This window comes from Ictalurus furcatus, chromosome 23, assembly GCF_023375685.1.
Source record: "Ictalurus furcatus strain D&B chromosome 23, Billie_1.0, whole genome shotgun sequence".
Taxonomy (NCBI): Eukaryota; Metazoa; Chordata; class Actinopteri; order Siluriformes; family Ictaluridae; genus Ictalurus; species Ictalurus furcatus.
The window spans coordinates 7,632,501-7,644,778 of record NC_071277.1 but is presented as its reverse complement, the minus strand read 5'-3'; the positions used below and the strand labels follow the sequence as shown (position 1 = coordinate 7,644,778).

The 12,278-nt window shown below is 40.9% G+C and overlaps 1 protein-coding gene across 1 annotated transcript in view; it reads right to left on the bottom strand.

Moving 5' to 3' along the window:
* Positions 1 to 3,226: 3,226 nt before the first annotated feature.
* The window catches only part of ythdf3 (YTH N6-methyladenosine RNA binding protein F3), a 13,195-nt gene continuing 4,143 nt past the window's right edge, over positions 3,227 to 12,278 (bottom strand). The window contains exons 4-5 of the mRNA XM_053611862.1: positions 11,696 to 12,278; positions 3,227 to 4,895 (exon numbers count right to left, since the gene is read on the bottom strand). The exon at positions 11,696 to 12,278 is cut by the window's right edge and continues 1,064 nt beyond it. Coding sequence (XP_053467837.1) covers positions 4,872 to 4,895; positions 11,696 to 12,278 — 607 coding nt within the window. The 3' untranslated portion in view covers positions 3,227 to 4,871. The remainder of the gene's footprint in view (positions 4,896 to 11,695) is intronic.

The window sequence follows — 12,278 nt, the reverse complement described above, 5'->3', positions numbered from 1 at the left end:
TTCCTTTGCTCTTACAAAAGTGAGAAAAGCTAGCGAGACGCAGAGAGACAACTGAAATTAAATCTCCATTTGCATATTCCAGCTTTGTCTTGTGAGTGAAACGGGTAATTTAGAGGCAGTGCTGTGAGGCCTATTAATAGCACCATCAGTGTTGTTCGAACTCCAAAAAAGTAGCAGAGAAAAACACAGTGTGGGATGCGAAAGTGGAATCAGACGGGCGTTTAAGCCAATGTGTAGAGGAGGACAGAGTTAATCTCAGTTTGAAGCTTGCTTAGTGCAATTACAACCTACGAGTATGACACCAAAACAGAGAAAAAGACTTTCCTCCTAGTCAGAGGAACATAATCACTTTCACGACCTTCTGCTTGGACAACAAGGGTCTGGTTCATGATTAAAGATTAGAGGTTATTAGCATTCAATCAACTATTCAGTCACATGACATGTAGACCTTCAATATTTGACTCCATTTAGTGACTCCGTTTGGAGTTAAAAGATTCGTTCGACTAATTTGTGTGTTATTTAATAAAGTGCTTGCATTCCCAGTTTAGAATTATTTCTCACATCCAACACACACTACTATATTCTCCAGCTTGGTCCAAATATTCCCAAACGACACGCATACCGAACTCGCTGAATCAACTGATACGCTGGACGAAAGAGTCATGAGTCTTGACAGAAAGGATTCAAAGGGTGCAGGTACGGGTTCAGTGTGAATCGATAAGCAAGTGCAAGGTCACAATTCATCATATTTGATAAACACCAACATACAACTTTAAAAAAAAAAAAAAAAAAAAGTTATATCAGAAGGATTCAAAAGAGTCAGTTTTGGACGTATGAAAATGTAGTGTTTTGGTTATGCACTGCAAAAAAAAAAAACATATATTTGTTATATAAAAATCTCAAATGATAAGTCCATTAAACCTATTTCTAGACAAATTTATTGATTTCAAGCTTAAAATGGTCTTCTATTCTATTGGCAGATAAATATGCTTCTGAAATGATGAAAAGGAAGCAGAATTTCAAACTTGAAATGAGTAACAAATATCTATAAACAGGCGTAATAATGATTTTTCATGACATATAGGCTACCAAAGTAGAAGTGTTGAAAAACATTGAACCTTTCCTTAATTATATTTACATGCATATTTATTATAAAAGTGAAAAAAAATCACTTGAATTGTCCCTTGGACTCTCGCTCAGGTCAAAAGACAATGTCGCCATCTGGTGTGTTGAAGTTGTACTGCGTTAATGCAGGAGTCGATATGGATCTACAGACTAATATATATTGTACAAGTCCAGCTGTATTATAAACTGTGTGCAGGACAATTCCATCCACTCCCAAAAGAATTCTGACCAATCCTGCACGACCGTGAATCTCACCTGCTACCACATGAATTCTTACTAATCCTGCCTGCTCCAGCAGAAACTTTGACGAGTCCTGCCCATTTCCTTGAAGGAATTCTGACCAATCATGCCTGTGGATTAAGGAATTCTGATCAATCTTACCCACTTCTGAAGGAATTCTAGCAATCCTACCTACTCCCAGAGGAATTTTTAACAACCATGCCTGCTCCTGCTCCAAATCTGACCAATCCCACCCTCTACCAAATGAAATCTGATCAATCCCACCCTCTCCCAAAGGAAATCTGACCAAACCCACCCTCTCCCAAAGGAAATCTGACCAATGCCACCCTCTCCCAAAGGAAATCTGACAAATAACACCCTCTCCCCAAGGAATTGTGACCAATTCTATATGCTCCCAAAGCAATTCAGACTAAGCCCACCCTCTCGCAAAGGAAATCTGACCAATAACATCCTCTCCTAAAGGAAATCTGACCAATAACACCCTCTCCTAAAGGATATCTGACCAAAAACACCCTCCACCAAAGGAAATCTGACCAATAACACCCTCCACCAAAGGAAATCTGATCAATCTCACCCTCTCCCAAAAGAATTCTTACCAATCCCACCCTCTTCCAAAGGAAATCTGACCAAACCCACCCTCTCGCAAAGGAATTCTTACCAAACCCACCCTCTCCAAAAAGAATTCTTACCAATCCCACCCTCTCCTTAAGGAAATCTGACCAATCCCACCCTCTCCCAAAGGAATTCTTACCAATCCCACCCTCTCCCAAAATAATTCTTACCAAACCCACCCTCTCCCTAAGGAAATCTGACCAATCCCACCCTCTCCTAAAGGAAATCTGACCAATCCTACCCTCTCCCAAAAGAATTCTTACCAAACCCACCCTCTCCCAAAAGAATTCTTACCAAACCCACCCTCTCCCAAAGGAATTCTTACCAAACCCACCCTCTCCAAAAAGAATTCTTACCAAACCCACCCTCTCCAAAAAGAATTCTTACCAAACCCACTCTCTCCCTAAGGAATTCTGACCAATCCCACCCTCTCTTAAAGGAAATCTGACCAATCCCACCCTCTCCCAAAAGAATTCTTACCAAACCCACCCTCTCCCAAAGGAATTCTTACCAATCCCACCCTCTCCCAAAAGAATTCTTACCAAACCCACCCTCTCCCAAAAGAATTCTTACCAATCCCACCGGTTCCCAAAGGAAATCTGACCAATCCCACCCTCTCCCAAAGGAATTCTTACCAATCCCACCCTCTCCCAAAAGAATTCTGACCAATCCCACCCTTTCCCAAAGGAATTCTGACCAATCCATCCCTATCCCGAAGGAATCGAAATAAATAAATAAATGAATGAATCCCACCCGCTCCAGTAGGAATTCTGACCAATCCCATTTTCTCCCAAAGAAATTCTCACTAATCCCACCTACTACTGAAGAATTTCTAACAAATCTCATCCACTCTCAAAGAATATCAACCAATCTTGCCCTCTCCTATTTTTGTTTGCACTTTCCAACGATATTTTATAACAAACTTAATTTTCCCCAAAACACGAACAGATGAGTAATTTAAACCACACTGACCCTGACAGGATAAAGCAGTTATGGAATATAAACAAATGAACGAATTTGTCAGATCCTTGCCCTGATGCACGCCTCTAACATGAAGGAAAAACTGCCAGCAACTTAAATCGGGCCTGAGTAATGAAATTAGTCGCTGCTGCAGTCATTTACATCGATCATATTGCCCAAAGTTGCAGATTTTCACATCACAACCCTAGCAGTTAAATATTTCATCAGGACAGCATGAAGTGTTTAATGATGCCATGAGTGTTTGCGAAGTTTTGGCACTGACACATATTTCAGTTTCAATAAATCTATATTTATTTTTAAAATCAGATTAATTAATCACATCATAATGCAATCAGCATTAGCATCATTACGAAGCATCGATTTACAGAAACCCATACAAACATGGCCACAAATCAAACACACAGGGAGGAAGAGGAGGATGAGGAAAAGGAGAAGGAGGAAGAGGTGCTTCTTGGTGCAGGGGTTGACATCCTTCTGCTCCGTCCAGAAGGTGAATCCGGCCATTGAAGTGACTGAGGTGCTGCATTTTACAACACAGAGAGCGAGACAGAGATAGATAGATAGATAGATAGATAGATAGATAGAGAGAACCTTACTGGACCTATGAAGAAGGCAGCTTGTAATGAAGAAACAGGAAATGCCAGATGTGAGCTGCGCTATAACACTCACAGATGTTGCTGAGGATCGGGGGCCACCAGCGACCGGCCATTTCCACTCTTCTCTAACTTCAACCCAGAGCGATGCGTTTTGAACTAATCATTCATCATAATCAAGTCCTAGATAGATTTTACTTCATATTTTGCATATCCTCAATATAAATGCTCAATATATATTTGATATAGGTTCAAAATTCGCCCCCCCCCCCCAAAAAAAAAACAACCCATAATTCTCATGCAACATGACTAATTTTGTACTAATAAAAAAATAAAAAAAAAAAATTAACGTAGGTCATCCAACTTTATATTAAGTGAAAACTCAAAACCATGGAATCGCATCAACATGGATGTTTATTCAGTGAGACACCTAGAGGACAAAAGTGTCACTGCGTTCGGGGACAAAAACCCCCACGGCGAAAGCTCGACGTGGACAAGGCCCTGCTTCGTTCAGCGGTCCTCCTTAAACAAATGCACTTCTGGGTGACAATTACAGAAATTAAATGAATGGAGGAGGGAGGGGGAAAAAAAAAAAAAAGAAGATTAACATGTGGCGTTCCACTAAGCTGCATAATTATTTTATTGTGGTACACAAATGGAGGGAGGGAAGGAGGGTGCAGGGGTGATGAAAAAACGGACATTATTCCAACTCGTCCAACTCGCACTTCAATTCAGTCGGGTAGGAAGAAAAGAAAAGAAACGGGAAAAAAAGCGCTTTCTTTTCCTCGGTACTGAAACGGAGGATCACAAAGCATCAGAGATTCAAGTGCAAATGTACAGATTTGCTGTCACACACTTTCCGTTTTTTTCCTCCGAAAGCACGTGTTTGTGCAGAACCCAAACAACAACAACAAAAAAATAATGAATATAATAAACAGAAAAGACCTACAAATACAAATAAGTCGGGTGAAATCCTCGAAGCCAGGTTAGTCAGTTAATACCAAACAGGAGTCCGGTGCGAGTTAATTAAGGGTGTCGGTAAGAAGCTTTATAGAATGACTGAAAGTGCTTAAAGATACAGTTTACGTGATCAATGTTGCTTTCTTTTGCGTTTGTTTGTTTGTTTTTTTGTCATGAGAATAAGGGCAGATGCATCAAAAATCGCCAGTCCGTGGTCATCGTCATGGTGTTAAAGTGTTCGTACATGGTCTTCAGCAGAAAATAGAGCAGAACCCTCGTTCTTCCTCTGTGGTTAGGCAATAATTCAAAAGGTTCTACATTATTAGTGTTGAAGTTCTAGCAGAACAGATGTCTGGAAGGTTACTGTTTATTTCGAGTTCGCTCCTGCAAAACAGAAGGGAAGAAAGAAAAAGAAAAACGTTAGACAGCAAATGTAAGTCGATTTAAAATAAATAAATAAATAAATAAAATGCTTTCTAGATTGTACAGTGAGGCGAAAGGCGAAGCGACGTCGCCCACGACGTGACAAACGGGGACTCTACTGCGTAATCACAGCCTCACAGAGAGAGAGAGAGAGAGAGAGAGAGAGAGAGAGAGAGAGAGAGAGAGAGGAGGGGTGTTGTTCAGACTGTATAGAAGTTTCTGACGAGGCAAAAAACGGCAACAGGAAACGCGAACCGTGGTGCGTTTCCATCCGCTACACTTACGCAAGAGGGACCTTAACAACTGTTGTGAAGATTCAGTAAGTAAAGAATAAAACTCCGAGGCATGCGGTTATAGGGAAATAATCAGCGACGGGGTGCTGTGATGAAGTGGCGTCACTGCTACACCTCAAAGTCGATTATTTTCCTCGAACAGCACATCCTGAAGTCTTTTTATATTAAAAGTACTTAAAGTAAAACATCTTGGACGCTCAGGTGTGATTCAGAGTTTAAAAATCCGGGTGAGGTTCGTTCTGACGGAAACACGGTACGGGTTTTATGTTTTATTAAAGCGTCAATTTGTTATTCTGAACCCCGCTAATGAGAGAAACACACGGACACTGAAGACTTCAGGAGATGAAGTGTGATCATCGTTAGTGTGATCCAGACTATCAGTGTGTGTGTGTGAGACCAGGATGCCCGTCTCGCGCTGCAGGTCACTAATATGAAGTGGACAGCTGAGAATAAAACCCATCAACCCCTCTGACAGCTCGGCTTCAGGCCTGAAATATTCATGACCCAATAACATGGGGCAGATTATCCATCACGGGGGTGTGGGGAAAAGCTGCGTCAGCGGAGGGAGGGGGGGGGGGGCGCGAGAGAGAGAGAGCGAGAGAGACGGAGCTCTCGTCACTCTTCCTTCTCCGACATTAGCACCGGGAGCACACTCGGGGTCGTAATAATGAATATTTCACTCAAACATTTCAACAGCTAACGAAGCACATGTCAACACCTGAAGCTTTGTTGATCAATCCTTCATAAAATCAGTGACGTAGCACTAGAATTACACTTATTACACAATTCAGTGACAGACAAATCGTTTCTTCATCAGTGCATTATGCATACGAACGGCCCTGTGTTTTATAATCCAAAACATTATTACTTAAACTAACCCTGATCCCACTCCCGATTGGCCGGGGTCGATATGAGTGACAGTCGAGAGAGTGAGTACAGTATGCCCCTCCCACCCAGACAAGCATGGCCAACTTCGCTCTCTTGGACTTCCTGGCTACGGAGTTTTAATACCTTTACGAAGACGACGTTCATTATTACTTATTTATAAACATAAATAAAAATATATAAATTCTGGCACATAACACAATAAAAGCATGCTTTACTCTGGAATGTTCTTTGAATACTAATATTTAACAGGGGTTAAATAAGGAATAAAATCTTAGGGTTTTTTTTATTCGTCTTGGATACGACAGCAATTTTTATCCATTTTTATCTGCGAAACTGGTTCCTGTGAACTATGCTCGCTTCTTTCCCAGGACTGCCCCAAAGTGCTGACACTGGAGACTCCTTCCGTAAACATCCCTGTGATCGGACTACAGAAACGATAACCAGGATGCTAAAATCAAACTGTGATTTGCAGCTGGAACGACTGTTGTTAATCGACACCTCCCAACCAAAAAAAAACCAGAGTCTCTGGTTTACGCAGGGGATTGTTCAGGAAGGAGAACAGCGAGATACAGTTACATCAACAAGGCGTATATCGTATCGTATCATATTCCACCAAGAGGAAAACGTATACGTAATCAGTAAAAGCCAAAATGCAGAATGTTCTTGTGACCATCATATCCTGTGGGCAATGACCGTGGATCTGTGCCAAAGCTAAACAAATATAAATATACCATCTCGCAAACAAACACAATCTGCTTTGCAAAAGGAAAACTCGCCTCTCAAAGAAACAAAACGATTTTCTCACAAATGCAGCTAAGCAACTTCCTCTTCCAAACCAACAGATTAAGTAGAGTGCAGTAAATAGTGTTTAAAAAAAAGATTTATTAAATCCTGAAATAAGGTCTGTGATTATTACAAATACTGCATATAGTACCAAATAATTCATTTTAGATTCCTGCACAAGATCTAGCCATGCAACGCTCCATCATCATCAATGCTCCTTCATCATCATCATCAATGCTCCATCATCATGAACAACGCTCCAACATCATCAAAAACAACGCTCCATCATCATCGCTCCATCATCATCGCTCCATCATCATCATCAATGCTCCATCATTATCATCAATGCTCCATCATCATGAACAACGCTCCAACATCATCAAAAACAACGCTCCATTATCAACGCTCCATCATCATCGCTCCATCATTATCATCAATGCTCCATCATCATGAACAACGCTCCATCATCATGAACAACGCTCCATCATCATCATCATCATCATCAATGCTCCATCATCATCAACGCTCCATCATCATCAACACTCCATCATTATCAACGCTCCATCATCAACGCTCCATCATCATCATCAATGCTCCATCATTATCATCAATGCTCCATCATCATGAACAACGCTCCAACATCATCAAAAACAACGCTCCATTATCAACGCTCCATCATCATCGCTCCATCATTATCATCAATGCTCCATCATCATGAACAACGCTCCATCATCATGAACAACGCTCCATCATCATCATCATCAATGCTCCATCATCATCAACGCTCCATCATCATCATCAACACTCCATCATTATCAACGCTCCATCATCATAAACAACGCTCCATCATCATCATCATCATCAATGCTCCATCATCATCAACGCTCCATCATCATCATCAACACTCCATCATTATCAACGCTCCATCATCAACGCTCCATCATCATCAACGCTCCATCATCATCATCAACGCTCCATCATCATCATCATCATCATCGCTCCATCATCATCATCATCATCATCGCTCCATCATCATCAACGCTCCATCATCATGAACAACGCTCCATCATCATCATCATCAATGCTCCATCATCATCAACGCTCCATCATCATCATCAACACTCCATCATTATCAACGCTCCATCATCAACGCTCCATCATCATCAACGCTCCATCATCATCATCATCATCGCTCCATCATCATCATCATCATCATCGCTCCATCATCATCAACGCTCCATCATCAACGCTCCATCATCATCATCATCAACGTGCCATCATCGCTCCATCATGAACAACACTATTATCATCATCATCATCATCAATGCTCCATCATCATCAACGCTCCATCATCAACGCTCCATCATCATCAATGCGCCATCATCGCTCCATCATCAACAACACTCTATTATCATCATCATCAATGCTCCATCATCATCATCAACGCTCCATCATCATCATCAACGCTCCATCATCAACGCTCCATCATCGCTCCATCATCATCAACGCTCCATCATCATCATCATCATCATCAACGCTCCATCATCATCATCATCATCATCAACGCTCCATCATTATCATCATCAATGCTCCATCATCATCATCATCAACGCTCCATCATCATCATCAACGCTCCATCATCAACAACACTCCATCATCAACAACACTCCATCATCAACAACACTCCATCATCAACAACACTCCATCATCATCATCATCAACGTGCCATCATTATCATCATCAACGCTCCATCATCATCATCAACGCTCCATCATCATCATCATCATCATCAATGCGCCATCATCATCATCAATGCTCCATCATTATCATCAACGCTCCATCATCAACGCTCCATCATTATCATTATCATCAACGCTCCATCATCATCAACGCTCCATCATCATCATCATCAACGCTCCATCATCATCATCATCATCATCATCAACGCATCATCATCAACGCTCCATCATCATCATCATCATCGCTCCATCATCATCATCATCATCAACGCTCCATCATCATCAATGCTCCATCATCATCATCATCAATGCTCCATCATCATGAACAACGCTCCATCATCATGAACAACGCTCCATCATCATGAACAATGCTCCATCATCAACGCTCCATCATCATGAACAACGCTCCAACATCATCATAAACAACGCTCCATCATCATCATAAACAACGCTCCATCATCATCAATGCTCCATCATCATCATCATCAACGCTCCATCATGATCATCAACGCTCCATCATCATCATCAATGCTCCATCATCATCATCAACGCTCCATCATGATCATCAATGCTCCATCATCATCATCAACGCTCCATCATCATCATCAACGCTCCATCATCATCATCAACGCTCCATCATCATCATCAACGCTCCATCATCATCAACGCTCCATCATCATCATCAACACTCCATCATCATCATCAACACTCCATCATCATCATCATCATCATCAACGCTCCATCATCATCTTTATTTTTCAATATAATATATATATATATATTATATACACACATATACATATATACACATATACATATATTATATCTTAAATATATATCTTTTCCTTTTTCCCCTTCTTGTTCTTGGCAGTGGCTACTGTTATTGTTTATGCGCAACTCCTTGGGATTATAGCCGATGTATTGTACGTATATGACTGACAGCTGTATCTACGCACTCTGCATAAAAATTTAAATAAAAAAATTTATTTAAAAAAAAAAAATTCAAAAACACTATTTAGTGCTTTATTGTGGTGTAATGTAAAGCAATTTGTAAATTGACCCATAGTGCCACCTGTTGGTTTGGAAGAGGACATAGCATAGCTGCATTTGTGAGAAAATCACTTTCTGTTCGTTTGAGAGTCGAGTTTTCCTTTTGCGAAGCAGATTGTGTTCGTTTGTGAAATGGTATACTTACATTTGTTTAGTTTTGGCACAAATGTAACTAAATAAATGACGAATAAAACACTCAGACACACTCATACACATGATCATGTGGTCTGTCCAGGTTTTAATTGGCATGAACAAACTATAAAAAGGAAAATAAATAAATAAATAAATAAAATCTACTCCTTATTTTATATATATACACAAAATAAAAATAAAATCTACTCCTTATATATATATATATATGATACATCTCAAATCCAAAAAACGCTAGCAAAGCACGAGCAGAGCCGAGGTTAGCAGAAGATAACGAGTCTGTATTAACGCACTTACCTAGCTATGAACCTAGCTATAAATTAGTATATTTTATACAACTGCACTCTTGAAAATGATCGAAATCTGATTGGTCAGAAGGTGTTGATTCATTTCCTATAACAGCACCTCTGATCCAGATCATAAATCATACAAATCACAGGTTTATGCTAATACGTTATTGTTTCTATAGTAACAAGGTACAGTGGACGCTCCACATAAACAAGACTGTTTATCCAAAACGGGCCAGGTTAGACCACATCGAAAAAACCTGATGGCCAGTGAACCAGACACAAAATACTAAATTTTAAAAATATGAGAAAGACCATATAAGGCATGACTGGACGAAACCAGTTGACGAATCACGTCGCATGGCATCTCGGATGTTGTTTTTGTCATTCTGAAATGCCCGAGCCAAAAGTCTGTCGTTGAAATGATTTGGCATAATGACCTTCCAGAACTGTCTCACACCGTTCTGTTCTCAAATATCAGACATCCGCGTCCGATCACACGTATCATCTGATATACGGACGCTCCATCCGTATTCATTGATATTTTGCACCGTTTATGGAAGGAGTCTCCAGTATCAGTGCTTTGTAACAGGTAAAGGTGAAACTTTTTACCCATAACGTTTTCGGGACGCTTTGCGGTTTCTGTGGAACATGACGAGCTGTGTTTTAAAGTCTTAATAACTTCAAGAAAGAAAAAAACAAAACAAACACACACACACACACACACACATACAGAGGTTGACGAGGAAATGACAGATTTTATATATATATATATATTACACACACACACACACACACACACACACACACACACACACACACAGCTGCTATATATATATAACGTTATATATATATATAACGTAAAATGAGATCAGGGACTAATCATTGGAAAATTGCTGTAGTATAAGAGGAATAAAACACTTGTATAGGAAAAATTCCTCACGTTATCTACCACTTTGTAGCCTCGTCATTTTGGTTTCTTGGATACCGAAACAACCCCAAATCACGTTTCAGAGTTAAATAAATAAATAAATAAATAAATAAATCAATAAATAAATAATCCTTTAGGGGATGAGGGGGATGGGAAATGGGGGGGGGACCAGTCACTGGCCTCTGAAATGGATGTCCTTTAATTACTATCCACGCAATCCAGCCACAGTTTTAATCAACCCTGGATGGAAATCAGACGAAACCCGATTCTCCAAAGTGCTGACCTCGCATGCACAGAGACAGCAAATGGTTGCGTAACCTTCACTATTGATTTAGTATCATCATTTTTTCATTATGCTCCAAGCCAAACTCTGTGCACAAAGGTGATTAAAAGTTGAAACCTCGGTTCTTCCCGGAGTGTAATCCGATCTAACCATTAAAGTCTAATTTAACCTCATACTTGAAATGCAGGGGAGGGAACATATAAAAAATAAATAAATAAAAAAAAGCGAAGTATTTTTGCTTTGATATTTCCTAATGTCTGTCTTTGAAGCATGTGCACTGGAAAATCGCTCATTTGTTTCGTTTTTAAATCAAAAGCACCATCGTTCTGTAAGTACTAAACACTCGGACACGCTTACCCTTCGTATGGCTTCCTCTTCCTCCTGGCGTTTTTCGTAATGTGCAAAATCGTCAAAGATCGAGGTGGTATGCTTGAAAGTGGCGATAATTTTAAGCACTTGCTTGGCCTTTTCCAGAGGCACCTCCTGAGTGTCCCTGGAGTTGGTGACTGGCTTGTTGTCGTTGTTCTCCAGGCGGATGTGCCGCAGCTGGTTGTTGGGCACGTCCTTGACGAAGATCCACTTGACCTCAAACTTGCCCTTCCACTTGTCCTGAGACCAGACGCCTGCGTACGCATTGTAGTCCACGGGCGACTTCATCTCGGCCACGCCGCAGAAGTGGCCGCTGCCGTTGACGCTGAAGAGAAGGTAGAGCGGGCCCTTGGCAGCCAGCGAGCGGTACGCCGCATCCAGACGCTTGTTGCCGTGCTCCGTGCTGCACCAGATTGAGTACTTAATGGAACGGTGGATGTCGTCCTCGGAGTAGCTCTTAATGATGAACACGCGTCCGTGCTTCACGTTCCAGTCAAAGTCTTTGGGATTGTAGCTGTTGAGCGCTTTGAGCTTCTCCAGCACCGGGTGGAGCTCACCAGGGGTGGACGGG